At 42.1% G+C, this 17,275-nt stretch overlaps 1 protein-coding gene across 3 annotated transcripts in view; it reads right to left on the reverse strand.

Moving 5' to 3' along the window:
- DUSP22 (dual specificity phosphatase 22) overlaps positions 1-16,638 on the reverse strand; it is a 71,408-nt gene extending 54,770 nt beyond the window's left edge. For 2 of the 3 annotated variants that reach the window (XM_043590972.1, XM_043590973.1), the window contains exons 1-2: positions 16,301-16,638; positions 2,776-2,809 (exon numbers count right to left, since the gene is read on the reverse strand). In XM_043590972.1, the coding sequence (XP_043446907.1) occupies positions 2,776-2,809; positions 16,301-16,321 (55 nt within the window). In that variant the 5' untranslated portion in view covers positions 16,322-16,638. The remainder of the gene's footprint in view (positions 1-2,775; positions 2,810-16,300) is intronic. The other variant, XM_043590971.1, reaches the window with a different exon arrangement.
- Positions 16,639-17,275: the final 637 nt, after the last annotated feature.

Below are 17,275 nucleotides of genomic sequence, written 5' to 3' on the forward strand. Positions count from 1 at the left end.
AATAAATGTTTGGTGAATTAATGAGTGAATAAAAAACGGCCACAATGTGTTCGTTCAGAATAAACGAAGACAATGAAAAAATATCAACCATCTGAACAGGAGCGGTATGGGCCGGTGTAGACATCTCTAATGGGTAAAACCCACAGCAAGAATCCAGGAACTGTGAGGGATTCCCGTGACACTGAATACTTAGAAAATAGGTATAGATTTTAGTACAAAGAGCTTAAATTTTTTTTAATGTTTATTTATTTTTAACAGAGAGAGAGAGAGAGAGAGAGAGAGAGAGAGTGTGAGCATGAATGGGGGAGGGGCAGAGAGAGAGGGAGACACAGAATCTGAAGCAGGGTCCAGGCTCCAAGCTGTCAGTGCAGAGCCCAAGGTGGGGCCCAAACTCAGGGACCATGAGATCATGACCTGAGCCGAAGTCTTATGCTCAAACGACTGAGCCACCCAGGCACCCCATAGTACAAAGAGTTTTAAATGTTCCCTGTAATTATGCGCCCATGACCTTCTAGAAGAAAGTAACCTACTATGAATAAGGATAAAAATATCATAAACTGTTGGCAGACATACTTAATTGGGTTGGTATTCATTACAATTTGTAATTTATAAACACTTTCACATAGCAATTCTACTTCTAAGAATTTATCCTAAATTCTGTTCTCAAACACAAAGACATTCCCCTCTCTTTATGAAAGTAGTTAATAACTCCCTAAGTAACCCCAAAAGATAGTTGCTTCTTAATGTATTCCAGTACTACCGCCTACCTACCACAAAGTACTTGCTGCTTTTTCAGAACTACAAAGCTTACTAATTTAGGAACTCCAGTACTATTTTTAAAATGTTCTAGTAGCAATTAGCAGCTGTCAGCTCCCTATGCTCAATTCTCTTTGAGGTCAATTAACAGCACTAGGAGCCAAAAGGGGTGGTTGGCAGGAGAAGAGAAGGAAATAAACATTATGCAGAGAATTAAAAAAGAGCAGCATGATGCATTTTCTCATTCAATGTGGTTTCTCCTGAGGCATTTTTATTAATCAGTGGGTACAGAACCTAAAATTTTCTGGGCTGTCCCTATGTGTGTTTTATTGGTTTCTCATGTACCACTTTAGCAAGATTTACTTTACAGAGCTAAGTCTTTTTTGATGGTTTTGGTGAGTAAATATAGCATGCTATAGCATTTTTTTTACTAGTGCAGAATTGTTTGGGGGGAGAAAACCTGATACAGATTCACAGGGAAATAGATATACAGTAATGGGATCTCACAGTTAAGTGATTTGTGGATATAGTCATCATATGGCTATGAAAGATAGGTGTTCCTTTATGCATATTTTCAGTAATTATCTTAATGGTTAATTTCCTATGACATTAAAGTAATTTAAAGTATATTGGGGGAAAAAAAGATTGTTTTTACAGTCATTTTGAACTTGAACTCAAATTTAAGCAACAACTTCAAAACAGACAGGAATGTATTCTGGTTTGCTCCAGGAGGGAGGAAATGCAGAGCCCTCTAAGGAGGTTAGGCTCTCTCCAACAGGCAGGCTTGTTTTTGCAAGTTTCCTAGGTCTACTCCATTCTATTAAGTATACATATCTCCAGTGGTAAGGAACCAGTGTCTTCACTTAAACACACTCAGAACATCACATGGAAGGGGAACTAGGCCCCTCCCTGGAAACTAACAAAAGCCTGTTCACCCTTCTACTGCTGAAGAACATTTTGAGACAGATGAGCTACAAATAAAAAAAGTCAGTAGCTAAGAGTGAATCAATACACATAGAACAAGATGCAGAGAAATATGTAAGAAGAAAAGTCAACACAAGAAGAGGATAATCTACCAGAGATAAAATTACCACTTATTTTTCCCAGGTTTCTGAAAATGTATTAACAATAACCAGAAAACAAAAGTGATAAAAGATTATACATAAGTTACATGGCTGCTAAATGTGCCTTTTAGCCATCTTCTTTTGATAATAATGTTCCAGCAAGCATGCAGAATTAAAATGAAGATCAAAGGTAAGTTGGAACCTATGTGGCCCCATACCACTCTGTCAGCCATTGGTTAAGGGGTTGAGCACAAGTATGAGGTCCCAGCAAGGGGCCTGGACAAAAGTGGTGGCTATGTGCAGATCAGATTTTGTATAAACTGAGTCGACACCTTCACTCAATCATGCTTGAGAAGCTTCAAGCTGATCTTTTAAGAAATAAACTCACCTTTGGTGGAAGCAGCCCAAAATGTCCATCAATAGATGAAAGGTAATATATATATATATATATATACACACACACACACACACACATATATACATATACACATATATATACATATATGTATATATAATGTATACATATATACATATGTACACATATATGTATACATAAAAAATATATATACATATGTATACATATATATTTTTTTAAGGCTATTAGGTATATGTAGCCTTAAAGAGGAAATAAATTCTGACACATATTACCATATGAATCAACATTATGATCAGTGAAATAAACCAGACACAAAAGGACAAACACTGCAAACACTAAAGCAGTACAATTCAAAGAGACAAAAAGTAGAATGGTGGTTTCTATGGGGCTGAGGGTGGGGGAAATAGTGCCTAATGGGCACAGAGTTTCAGTTTGGGAAGATGAAAAGAGTTCTGGAAATGGATGGTTACAGAGCAATATGAATGTACTTAATGTCACCTGAAGTCTATACTTAAAAATGGTCTAAACGGCACATTTTATATTATGTGTATGTTACCACAATAATAAAAGATAACTCACCTTTGAAGTTGCCAATGTATAGGCCAGGCAGGATCTAAGAGAGAGACACAGATCAAATGTGAGTGTTACAGACTTGAAGCACACAGAGGCTGGGCCCTCACCACAGCAGTGGGAGCACAGCCCAGGCCTGTTGCCTCCCATGCCCACTTCCCAGCACCTTCCTATATGGACAGCATAGATGACTGGGCATCCTTGTTTCCAGGGCTCTGACCCTGCCCACAGCCACTAGAAAGCCTGCTCAAATAGCTTGTGAATAGCTGCATGTTGGTACCCATCAGCTCATGGGACTTTAAAGACCAGGATCCCCCCACAGATCCTCAGAGAGCTGCATGTTCTCCCTCACTTAAGCCCTGCAATGCTCCTTAGCATTCTGAGAGTACAGCCCCAAACCAAAGGGGCCCAAATCCAAGCCGTCTACCACTCCTCCCTACCCTTCCCCCTCTACTCCTCCTTTTCTCATAACACCGTAAATACGCCCCCCCCCCCAACTTATCTCATAGCTCCAGAAAACCTCCCTTTGCTGAGATCTTGGTGCATGCTCTTTCCAAGTCTGGAAGCTATACTCCTACTCTCCTCATCCCTCAGGTCTCAGCTCTGACTCACACCCTGGGGAGGCCTTTCCTGAGTCCAGAGTCTGGGGTAGGCCCCAGTTTCAGCACCCACAGTCCTTGGTGTTCCCCTTATAGTGATGATGTCACAGGGTATTGCTAGATGAAGGTCTGTCTCCTCTGCTAGGCTAGAAAGCTCTTTGGACAGCAAACACATCCTCTCACTCACTGCTGTACATCTAGCTTCTGGCCCAGGGCTTGGTTCATGATTACTATTCAATAAAGAACTACTAAATGAATGAATCAACTGTGCATTTAGAAATAAATGCACAGGTTAATAAAAGCATACGTTTGCTCCAAAATGTCTACTTCTCCTAAGGCAGTGGTTCTCAAACAAGACAATCCATCAGAATCACCAGAAGATGTTAAAAATTCAGATTTATGAACAAGCCCCAGCCCCAGCTGCCATATAGAATGATTCAGTAAATCTGAGATAAGAACCAGGGCAGGGTTTTTCACATGCAACTCCCCACTTTGCAAAATACAAAGCTAATTCTTATCTGGCATTACTTTGTATGAAGAGTTTGAAATCCAAATACAGACACTGCTTTTGGAAGCTGACATGATTTTCAAATGCATACAGAATACTGGCCACTGCAGATCCTTGGTGCCCTGGTGACACCCTCCTGTCAGTACTACCACCCCACACCCTAGCTCCATTCGCTCCACCACCCCTCAGCTCCATTTGCTTCACACTCCCTATTTTTATCCACTCCCACCAAGAAAGCTGAAAGCAGCATGTAGTAATATTCTTCACATGCATGGATTTCTTTGAGCATCTTCCTGACAACCAGCTACCTTGCTAAAAATTGATAGCATCTGTGCAAGTTACTGCAGGCAGAAGGTACTGTGTCACTGTCAAGGCAGCCTGCTGGAACACAGCAATACAGGTCTAGGGTTAGCTTCTGTGCTGGGGTACAGAGGTTGCCAAGCTGAGGGGCCACAGAACATAGCGACCAAATAGGGATACTTGTGAGAAGGAAAAAATGATTTATTACTATAGCTGACCCTTGAACAATGAAGATATTGGGCATCAACACCATCCACAAAGTTGAAAATCCATGAATAACTTTTGACTTATCCAAAACTTAACTACTAATTTAGCCTACTTTTGACTGGGAGCCTGACCAATAGCCTATAAATGCATATTTTGCATGTTATACGTATATTAAACTGTATTCTTACAATAAAGTAAGCTAAAGGAAAGAAAATGTTGAGAAAATAATAAGGAAGAGGAAATACATTTACAGTACTGTAAAAAAAAAATCCTTGTACAAGTTGACCCTTGTATTTCAAACTTGTGTTGTTCAAGGATCAATAGCACTCCAGGACAACAGGCAAGACCCAGAAGTGATCAGGGCATGGGGATGTGTGATCACCATGGCTCACTGAGTTGGGAGAGTTCCTTGGGGACTGAGAGGTCAGTTATATTCATGACTGAAGTCACAGCACTGAGGCAAGCCAGGTTAGATCTGTAACCAGGAACATGTGAAACAGTATCTCAGAGGAAAACACCAGCATCCATTGCCAAGGAGCTAAAACATCTGACAGGTCTTTCTTGAAACATTATCAGTCTTTGGGATTCTCCTGGGAGGAAGGGTGGAGAAAATACTGCATTATTCCTATTTTAAAATATAAGAACAATACAAGTTCATCTTAGAGATAGATCAAACTGATAGTCTCTGGCAGCTCTTGGCTGCATAGAGCTTTTTCATATGCAATCTCCTGTTGTACAGGGTCTCTATCTTTATTAGGAGGTAACATTAGATACTAAAGGGTATAATCGTCACATGGCTCTCTTGGCTGATAGTTAGTACCAATGACTTCCTCCTTGACCAAACTTCAGTTAGGCTCCTTTGAGCCTTCCTCTTGACTAGGCCTCATCTGTGGCCTGCCAGTTTTGGCAAAGAATCCTGCTAAGCCTGTTTAGTAAGAATCCTCCCACTCTTGATATCCAGTCAAGCTCATTTCATACCTTTTATACCTAATCAAGTTCTTTTCAGTAATTTTCCATCCTTCCCTCAACTTGCCTGTTGGCTAGAAATCCCCACTTTTTCCTGTTGTATTGGGAGTTGAGTTCTGTCACTTGCAATAGTACCTCCCCCTATTTCAATAGCATCAAATAAGGTCTTCTTTACCACTTTTAATAAGTGTCAGAATAATTTTTCTTTTATAACATTGACCACAAATGGCTCCAGATTCATAAAATGGACAACTATAATGAACTATAATATAAGCATGTGTATTTGCCAAAAATCACAGAACATATAACAGCAGATGAATGGTTTACTGATTTCTGGTCACACGTGGGCAGCACGCTTAGCACTCAGGATATAGGGGTGATGGAGAGAGACATGGCACTGCCAAAGGCCTACTTCCCTTGTGGAACTCCTTGTCTAGGGAAAGAGGAGGTGACTTGACCACTCTGGGATCGCCAAAGATTTCCAGGAGGCAGCAACACTTAGGAGACCTGCAGTTCAAGGGTAGTGGGCCAGGAGAGAGGGAAGGACAGGCAGGGGAGCAATGGAAACTGCCAGTAGAGAGAAAGAAGGCCAATATCCACCAGGAGAGAACATGAGGGAGGGAGAGACACAGAAGGAAGAACAGGAGGCTGTGGTCCAGATTGTGGACCAGGCTGCATGCAGCAGACACAGACAGCCATGGAAAGCTTTCAGGGCTCTAGATTAAGTACCACTAAAATGATTAAGATGTGTGTAGCCATTAGCAATATCTTTTCATATATTTTTATTTAACATATCTTGGAAATGTCATGATAAAAATACAGGAAAGGTAAAGTTGTATATGTAGTCAATGTATTCATTATCATGTTTACCTCTGTAAAGGGAACACTGGGGACTGTGGGGAGGGTCCAGGTAGGGCCACTTTGTATTGCTGTTTGCACTTTTCTATATGGTTTGGATGGTCTAACTTCATGCGAGCATTACTTCAATTTACTTTTCTTTTTAAGTGTATTTATTTTGAGAGAGTGAGAGAGAGAGAGAGAGAGCGCACATGAGCATGTGCAGAGGAGGAGCAGAGAGAGAGGCAGAGAATCCCAAGCAGGCTCTGTGCTAACAGCACAACCCAAACATGGGGTTCCATCCCATGAACCATGAGATCACGACCTCAGCCAAAATCAAGAGTTGGACACTTAACTGACTGAGCCACCCAGGTGCCCCTACTCTTTTAACTCAAGAGGGGTTATTTGGGGAAAAGATTATGGCCCAGTTTTTCTTTTCTTTTTTGTACTTCTACTACTTTCTCTTCTAAAATAAATATGTTTCATATTATTTTTTAAATAAAATAAAGCAAGAACTTGAGATCACCTCTCTTCCTTGCTCTAAGAGCCATGGTTTTATGATGGCCTTTTTTTAAGTTTATTTATTTTGAGAGAGAGAGAGCACAATCAGGAGAGGGCAGAGAGAGAGGCAGAGAAAGAATCCCAAGCTGGCTCTGCACTGTCAGCACAGAGCCCAATGTGGAGCTCAAACCCACAAACTGCAAGATCACGCTCTGAGCCGAAATCAAGAGTCAGATTCTTAACTGACTGGGCCACCCAAGTGCCCCAGTTTTATGATTCCTAAATCCATCCTTTAGAAGCCAACGCCAGTCTGGCTTCCACTCCTTGCAAGGCTATCTAAAACCAAACATTATCTTCCCACCCACATTATCAATTCAAGTCTCCTGATGATGTCACTTTCTCCCAGTCACCCAGAGTGAAAACCTGGAGGCTACTCCCACCACAGTACCTCCCTCTCTCTTCCTTAATGCCTCTCTCTCCCCAGTGAGTTACAAATTCCCAGAACAGTCCTGGCTCCTTGGCCCAAAGCCACCACCCCAGATCAGAGCCTCAGTTCATATATGGGCTAGAGTAGTATCCATTGAACTAACTTCTCTGTCCCATCAAATTAATTTTTAAATGTCATATTCTCACTGGGTCATTTTCTAGATGTTTCATAGCAAACTCTTTATTTTCTAGAAAAAGAAAGCCAAAACTGAATTTTATTTTTATTTTTTAAAATATGTTTATTTGATTATAGTTGATACACACTGTAACATTAGTTTCATGTGTATAAAATAGTGATTTGGCAATTCTATACATTATACTACACTCACAAGTGTAACTAACATCTGTCACCATATGACACCATTACAATACCCTTGACTATACTGCCTATGCTGTACCTTTCATCCCCATGACTTACACATTCCATAACTGGAAACCTGTACTCCCCACCCCCCTTCACCCATTTTGCCCATCCCCCCCACCACCTCCCCTCTGACATCCACCAGTGTTTTCTCTGTATTTATAGGTGTGATTCTGCTTTTGGTTTGCTTATTCACTTGTTTTGCTTTTTAGATTCCACATATAAGTGAAATCGTATGGTATTTGTCTTTCTCTGACTTATTTTAACTGGCAAAATACCCTCTAAGTCCATCCATGCTGTTGCAAATGGCAAGATCTTATCCCTTTTTATGGCTGAGTAATATTCCATGAGATAGATAGATCTCACATCATCTTTATCCACTTGTCTATTATGACTCTTGGGTTGCTTCCATATCTTGGCTACTGTGACTAATACTTCAGTAAACATAGGAGTGCATATATCTTTTCATATTAGTGTCTTCATTTTCTTTGGGTAAATACCCAATAGTAGAATTCTTGGCTCATGTGGTATTTCTATTCCAAAAGTGAATTTTAACTGAAAATTTCAACTTGGCTTCCACAGGATGGTTCCAACTTACCCCTGAAGGATCTTCCCTATTTCTCTCTAATATGCAGCCAAGTCAAGTAACCCCCATTTTCCTATTACCCCTTACTGGTCCTGCCTTACAATGTCACATTTCTTTGTTCTCAATATTCTCTTTAAACAGAGAAATAGTCCCCACTATTTGGGGTCCCTCATCCCCCTTGGCTATACTTAAAAAAATATAAACACTGTAATGGACAATTATTTTATTTTATTGGTTTCTTAGCCACGGAAGCCCTTTCTTAGGTTTGAGGAATCCCCCCCACCACCCACTTTAGAGTGGTGGGAAGCACAGCCTAGCTTTTACTACAGAAGCTGCAAATACCCAGATATCTACTTTCATTTGTCTTTGCTGCTGTGACATGGAAATGTGACCTAAGTGCAAGAGGTCTCCACATCTGCTCCAGACTGGAAACCAGAGATAACCCAGAGCATTCTCTCCTACACTACAGGCAGCAGGGCTGGTAGCACATCTGGAGCCTAACAATAGCAGCAGCAGTATCTTTGGGTAGCCCCAGAAATGCTCTCCCCAGACAAGTTCTAGGATCTGCTTCTGGCAGGGTAGCCTTAATTTGGTTCTCCAGCCTTCCTGGCCATCCTACCTATTATACCCAAAGCAACCACATTTGGCTTGTGTTGCTTACAACCACAGCCCCTGATGTAGGCCTTTCAACCCAGACAAAATGCACAAATGCAAATGAGCTGCACAGACCTTCAGGCAAGTCACAGACTAGCAAAGTCCTATCCACCCTGTAAACAGCAGCACCATTGGCACTCCCAGAATCAGTTAGAGATCACTCTGACAAGAGATTCCTCCCTTCTCTGGACTCTATTAGCACCCCATTAAACACTTACTTCTACTCCTTAATAGCTCCCCAATTTATTTGCTCCTCTTGAAACTTCTGATTAGTACATTTGTTCAGCTTCCTCTAGCTTATTGTAACAGCCGCCTAAAGATCTCCCTACCTCTGGACTTGTCCCTCAAAAGGAATCCTCAAACTCCCCTCTAAGGTGCAAAGTTGAGTATGTAACTCTTCAGATTAAAACCTTCTCAGGGTTCCAAGTATCTATCACCATGAAACCTAAATCTGGCACTTCAAGAGAGACCTTCACGAACTCAGGTTGCTATGTCTTCAGCCACAGCCCCATGCCTGCTTTTTACCCAAACTTCCCCATAGCTTTGTGACCACACAAAGATGCAGAGCGGGACCCCCAATTCCAGCATCCAGGTTTTAAGGGAAACAGCCCAATTTTCAACTGTTATCAACTATATAAAAAAAAACCCACCTTAAATATTGGGAGGGAGAAGCACAGGGGCCAGTGTTGGAGGAGAGTGGCGTCCCTTTGGGATGCCAGAGCAGAGTGCTGGCAGAGGAAGGCTTAAATTTACCAAAATCAAACAGCCAATTTACTAAAAATAATTTAAGATGCACTTTTTTTGCATGCATTTAAACTTTTATGATTTAATTTTTTCAAGTTTTTAAATTTCAGTTAACATACAGCATAATATTAGTTTCAGGTGTAGAATTTAGTGATTCATCACTTATATACAACTCCTGGTGCTCATCACAATAAGTGCTCTCCTTAATATCCATCATCTGTTTAACCCATCCCCCTGCCCACCTCCTTTCCAGCAATCCTCAGTTTGTTCACTAGAGTTAAGAGTCCGTTTGCTGGTCTGCCTCCTTTCCCACCCCCCTCCATGTTCATCTGTTCTGTTTCTTAAATTCTACATATGCAAAGAGGTGACAGAGCTATTTCAGTCAACTTTTAACTCCATTTTCAAGACCAGGAGAGTAAACTAGTGTTTCAAGGGCTGTAAATAGAAAGTGAATAGCTCAATCCCAGTTTCTTTAGTTTCTTCCATATAGAATTACACAACAAGATAAAGGAAGGCTACACGACTGGCCATCGGCAGAAAGAGAAATTACAGTTTTGTTTTCAAGAAAAATAAAAACCCCATGAATATTTAAACTTTTACTCCAGTCAGCTTCGTAATTCAAACTTGAAACTCAAAACATTTGACCCATCCACTTGTTGCTGGTAATCCTTAAGTACAGATAAAGAGAAAAATGAAATACAATCATTTTCCAGCATAAAGATGACTTGTAGAGGAGATCATGGAGGAGCAGAATGTTCATCTGGGACAAAGTGGCTGATCAATCAGTCAATTCATGAAGTCTGAGCTCAAGCCAGAAGCAAGAACGCAAAGCACATGAAAATCATTACCACCTGGAAGGAAAGAAAAGCATAGACCAAGAAGTGTGTATATGCAGTTTGGGAATGTTCTATGACTCTAAAATAATAAGAACTAGATTGTTCCTAATCATTTTTGGGCCTCCTGGAAAATAATTGTTCTTTCCCTCTTCTGAGAATGGTCTTCCTCCATTGTTCACCTGGGTGGCTCCTTGTCATTTAGATACTCCATGAGATGACAGCTCCTGAGATGGTCAGCTTTCCTGACCACTAAACTCCCTGACACCCTTCATCACACCACTCTGTTATTTTCTTCATCTTATTTATCAGAACTTAAAATTATTTTATTATTTGCTTGCTTTTTTGATTGACCTTGAAGGAGGTCTCTATTGTGTTCCCTACTCTGTCTCAAAAGCCTGCCACAGAGTCTGGCACATGAAGAGATAATAAAAGGTGATGGAGCATAGCATGAACTGCAAGAGAAGATGCTCTCTGGCACTACACTAGTCAAAAAAGATTCTTGTTTTCTGATAAAAGACTGTCTGCAAATAGAAAATGAAGGCAGACTCTTGCAGAAATACTTTGAGACCATGCTAAATATTTTCCATGGTTAATGGATCCTCTTCATCAATACTGTTCACACCCACACTATACTAACACTGGCCATACAGAAATACATAAAACCAAATCCTTAGCCACAAAAAAAGCACTTATGAACAAAATAATACTACTTCTAAGGCAGTAAATATTTTGAGTTTATTTTTTAAACATTTCTCTTAGTGCTTCAGGATGCCATGGAGTCTAAGAACACCACCCAAACAGATTTAAGAGATAAAATTCCCGATCAGGCAGCAGTACAAGGTCGTGGGGGGTAGGAGAATCTTAATTCTTCCCAAGTCAGAAATTTCTGGGTTTCAAAGCCAGGAGTAAGTGAGAGAGTTTTGGTGGATTCTCAGAAGGGTTAAATTTCACACACTTTCTTAATGCCATTTGGCCATGGACTTAACCAGTTTGCATTTACAAAAGGAAGAAACTGAGAGTACTCTCGTATGCACTTATAACATTGCCTTAAGCATCTTTCCTTCAATACAAAATAAAAATATAATGTTAAAAAGAAAAAATATCCAGAAGGTAGTACAGAGGACCAAAGACAGAGATTACCAGCATAGAGCAGTTTTTATCTGTACAGCTGTGTACATGGTATATTCACCTCCTGCAGAGGTACTCCTCTTGTAAACTGCCTAGGGCCAGGTGGCAGGGTCTTCTTGTCTTTGACAAGAAGCCCAGTACAGGCTCTAGCACAGTGCTTTGACAACAGCAGGTGTTCAATAATATAATATGATGAACAGGGGGATGAACAGATGAATAAATTATGAAGGTGGCCAAGTCAGGTGCTGTCACATGGAAACAGTGGCATTCATAGTACAAGGATGTCTAACCTTCCAGCCCCTTACTATACAAAAACAGAGCTTCTCAACTTTTAAGGCCCTATTACACCTTTTGATAACAATCTAGTCCTAAGTCACACACACCTTCTCCTCTGAGTGGAGAAGCCTAGGCCCGTGGCTCTCAATGGGGGATGATTTTGCCCTCCAGGAGACACCTGGAAATACCTGAAGACATTTTTGGTTGTCACAATGGGGGAAGGGGGCAACTGGCACCAAGTGGGTAGAAGGCCTGGAATGTTGGTAAACCTCCTACAATGCATAGGACAGCCCCCACAACAAAAATTGATCCTGTCCAAAATGTTAATAGTGTAGAAGTTGAGGAACCCTGCCATATGCTTAAGGAGGCATATTCATGTCTTTGATCTTTTCCCCTTGAACTAAACTCCTTTCTCAACTATACTCCCTTATCTTCCTAAGCAGAACACAGCTATCCTAAACCAGTGTTATCACTATAACGATTAATGGGACAAATCTAAGAACACTGATAGCAGTGCATATTTGTACTTTACAGTTTGCAGGAATGTCTTCTAATAAATTCTCATTTGCTTCTCTCAAGAATCTTGGTAGTATCTGGGGGAGGTATCATCATATTTGTTTTAGAGCAAATAAAACTAGATAAGCTAACCACCGTCTCTATGAATTGAAGGAGGTAAAAAAAATTGAAGCTCAGAAACAGTAAGTGACTTGTTCAAGATCACACTCATGAAGCAGCAGAGTGGTAGAGATACCCCAAATCAGGCTTTGTGATAGCCCTACCCCTCTGTCTTTTACCACGGTGGTGGCCCAATGGAAATACAATGTGAGCCACACATTATTTAAAATTTTCTAGTAGTCACATAAAAAGTAAAAAGAAGCAGATGAAATCAATTTTAATATATTTTACTTAACTGAAATATATTCAGAATATATTCATAATATTTATAATATACAACATACAAACTTATTTCTGTAACCAATATGTAAAATTATTCATAGAATAGTTTACAATTTTTGTACTGTCTGGTGTGTATTTTAAACTTAAATCACATCTCATTTGCAGTTAGCCACATTTTATTTTTTAAAATCTTTTAAAAATATATTTATCTATTTATTTTGAGAGAGAGAGAGAGAGAAAGAGAGAGTGCATGCATGCAAGTGGGAGGAGGGACAGAGAAAGAGGGAGACAGAGGATCCAAGCAGGCTCTGTGCTGAGAGCAAAGCAAAAGAAAACTTAGGAACTAAACAATGTAGATTTTCTTACGACTGCTCCAAGAATAGCAGTTTTTATTTATATTCCATGTCCTCATGGAAGATGTTCTCATCAATACATTCCTGTCTCTTGTGTGGTAAACATCATGTCTCAGTTAGGTGGACACAGCATATTACACAGGCAATTTAAGGGAATGAGGCTTCTGTGTTCTGGCCAGTTAAAGATGTGAGGATGTAGAGAAAGAGAACACAGCATTTGTGATCTATTAGTTTTGAGCCTCATGTCATGTGCCTATAGCATATAAAATCTAACCCTGACTATAACCCCGGGAGGTCTGTCTTTTCCTCTTTGTGGGAAATGGACCATCAGAGAGATTAAGTAACATGACTAAATTCCTAATGCTAGGTTTGGAACCTAGTTTCCATTGATTGTGAAGGTAGTTAGTGGAGGTCTTTTCTTTGTGCTAGGATGGCAGTTTATCCCGAGTGAGTTCTAAAGACTCTGAAAAATAACTTGATAAAGCTCCCCAGAGCTCCAAATTAATTGCAAAATAGGAAAAGTCATCTTTTCTTTTCCTTCATGTTTGAGATTCATAAAAGGAGGAGAGAAAGGCAGGCAACTAAAACGATTCCCAAATAGATTCTCTGAATTGGCCAAAACTGTAATCACTAATGAGTTTATGGTGTGTCAGGCCCTATTTCGAGACTTTCCCATACAGAGCAACTCATCTGATCTTCACCATAACCCCATGAAGTGCTATTGTTTTCATCCCTGTTTTATAGATGAGGTGCACAGAGGATAAATCACCTACCCAAAGTCACCCAGCTGGTAAGTGGAAGAGCCTGGACTCAAAGCCAGGTGTCTGGCTCATAGCTACAATGCTGAGTGCCTCACTAAGATGCTAAAGATCAATCTAGTAAACATCTATAGTGAGATTAGAGTTAAACTAAATAGCCTGTTGCATGAAAATGTCATGTTTCTGTAGAGTCTTTGAAAATTCCCAGTTGATGCAAAGCTCTTTCAAGGGTCTGAACCTCCTACTCTTTTGGGTGAGGACCTATAATGGAAACTCCTATACTGTCTTATTAATTTTAAGTACTATAATGTCCCATTACAAACAAAAATCTAGTCTCTCTGAGCAGTATGTCAGAGAAATCCACTCTAAATGCTTCTCCAAGTGCATGTTTTTATCTCGGTCAACCTGAATTAGTCACCTAAACGTGGGATAAAGAAAGTACTACCATTATAGGTAGGATGTGAGGACCCTCTGGTTCTGACACCTTAACCCCTGACTGACTGCCAGGGTTGGTTTACTTCATTCAGAACCCAGCTGCCCAAGCTGACTGCCTCTTTTTTCCTCACTGCTCTGTGTCCTCCAAAAGCATCCTGCCTTGTGGAAATCAAGCTGTCCATGGATTTCATAGGAAACTCACTTGTGACAATGGAGGCAAACACCTCCGTTGGTTCAATTGCTGGTCTATACCAAAGGTTCTATGAAAAGCCTTTGTGTCATTTACCATTATACTCTCCCTCTGCCCTTACAACTAGCACAGCACAGCACGTTAGATATAATGGCTCTGTTTACAATACAAGATGGTTAAGATAATATCAACAAGAAATGTATTACTTCTTCAAAAGATAAAATCATGACTATGACTGTTTTTGCTGAAAAGCCTTAAATTAATTTTGAACATTCAGGCAATTATTGGTATTATGTTCTTTGACTTATAATATTAAAATACTACAAATTAAATGCTGAAAAAGGTGGAGAGTGAAGAAGTCAAGTGGAAAAAAACTAGAAAGAACTAAAGAAAAGCTAAGGTATGACTACAACTAGTGGGAAGGCAAAAAGAGACCACAAATTTAAGGAAGCACCTTTATTGTTGTTTTCATTTAACAAGCAGAAGGCTCATGGTGCTGATGGATTTCAGTGCTAATGGGGACATAATGCAAGTATTTACCCAAGAGAAAAATAGTCTGTTTCCAATCTTGATCACTGCCCCCCTCCCCCAACACACACACACACTCACACACACACACATACATACACACAAGGAATACAATTCTGGTTACCAAAAGCCTCAGATATGCAGGCCTAAATCATACAGTTCTTCCATAAACTGTGTCTGCAGAACACAATAAACATGAAACAGGTGAAAAAACTTAACTGGGTACACAGGATTATGCCTGACTGAACTCTTCTTCCCAACCTTGAGTTCTAATACTCCCCCATCCCACTTCACACTCTAGCTGAAAGAACCAAACTACTGCTGACCCCAGTGCACAAAGAAAAAAAGAAAAGAAAGACAGCCACATTGTTATACCCACCAACTATGAAAGCTGAGTCTGTGTGGAGATGTGGGTGTGTGGAATACAATGGAGGCAGATCATTTAAAGGCCTATGAAGAGGTACTTATCTTTGGTGAGGACTTTTAAAAGTTTTCTAAGTCTCTCCTTTAAACCAGTAGTACCAGATAACAAAATCCTTAACCTTGTGGGTGACATGAGCCCCAGGCAACTCTCAACTACAGGGCTAAAACCTGGTATCTTCCATTGTCAGGAAAAACACAACCTGAGAAGGGGGTTCTGGGGAAACTGGAGAGTAGGGGGGGGGGGGAACAGAGACAAAAAGAAGAGACCAATACGGATTTTCTGTGAGGCAAAATCAGCACAAACTGCCAAACAGGTTGCCCTTGCTGCAGAAGCCATATTAATCCAGGATAAACCAAATCTGAATCTGTTTTCTCAACAACTCCCTCCCCTGCCAGGTAACACCTCAGGACTTAGGTCTCTGTCAACTTCTTTGTCCACATGAAGAAAAAAAGAAGAAGAAGAATATGGAAGAAACAGGAATTAAATAGCTACTCTAGTTTACTAATAATGTGGGTGGTGATGCTTCAAGAGTCGACTCTGGGAGAGAAGGGGAAGGGAGAAAAAGAAACCACAACCCCTCTGAGCTCAGCTGAGGTCTCCGCCGAACAAGTGTCAACGCTTTTAAAGAGCACGGCTTGCTCTCAGTCGCACAGCACACAGGATGGCAGGGTAGGTGCGGAAGACTGCTTACCCAGAAGCCCGCAGGAAGCTGGAGACGGGGGCACCTCAAAAACAAAAACATCGCGAGCACCACGACAGGCGCGCCGCCCCGCCCTCCCGCTCCCACCAGGGGAAAGCGCACCCGGTGTCAAAGTCGCTGTGGAACGGAACCTGGCCAGACAGGTCGGAGCGAGAGCAGGGCACTCGTCGAGGGCTCTCTCCTTGCCCAGCAAACACCAGCCTCGGGGAAGGCTGAAAAGTGTAAGCAAAACCAGAACAAATGAAAGAAAGACACGTTACCTTGTTCATCCCATTCCCCATGGTGGCTGAATGCGAACTCTAGCACCCTTGGTAATGAGGTCGCAGGCTCACTAAAGGCATATTACAACACGAGGAGGAAGGAGCAGGTGGGGCGGGCGGGGGAGGAGGCCCTGGGGAAGAATTTCGTGCTCGCAGTATAAACAACAATAATAATAATCAGGGACATCCAGGCCACTGGGTTTGCTCCAGGGAGCCGGCCTGGACTCTAAGGCTTTCCGCTCGTCCGACCCGGACTTCCCGGACGAACAGAGCAGAGGCACTGGCGCCCTTGCCGGGAAATGGTCTTGCTTTGCCAGTGCACGCCCCTTGTGCGCCCCAGCGCCCCTCCCTGGCCGGACCGGCTCCCTGGGACTTGTAGTCTGGCTCCCGGCAGCTGCAACCGCTCGCTCCGCCCCGCGCGGCCTACAGCTCCTTGGCGGCGGGAGCCGAAACCCAAAGCGCACGCGCAGCGCAAGCCTCGGGGGCTGCTGCGGCGCGCGTTCCGGGAGTTAGACTGAAGGGCGGGGGCGGGGGCGGGGTCTGGTGGTCGCGCAGGCACCGCCTCTACCCGGCCGCAGCGCGTCTCTAGGCCAGGTCCCCGGAGATCGGGGTCACCAAAACTCCCGCAGACCTTTTCCCCTGGGGCGACTCGGGGGCCTGTTACCAGTAGTCACCACCCTGCCTCGACTCCCTCGGTGAATCAGGTGCTAACCTTGGTCTTCGCGGCTCCCCTGCCTGGGTTTTCTGAGTGCGACAGATTTAGGCCCGGGTTGGGGGATTCCTATGGCCCTGCCCCACCCACGGAGACCGAGAAGGCTCACCCGGTGGGAAAAGGTGGGCTCAATGACTCATCTCTGGGATGACTTAACCTCCCTACCCTGGGGGAGCAGATGGCGGGATCTCAGACCTCTTACCATGGCTTTGGACGACTAGTGTGTGCCCATCTTCAGATTGTAAGCTGACTGTAGTAGGTGC

The sequence above is a fragment of the Prionailurus bengalensis genome, chromosome B2 (assembly GCF_016509475.1).
Source record: "Prionailurus bengalensis isolate Pbe53 chromosome B2, Fcat_Pben_1.1_paternal_pri, whole genome shotgun sequence".
NCBI lineage: Eukaryota > Metazoa > Chordata > Mammalia > Carnivora > Felidae > Prionailurus > Prionailurus bengalensis.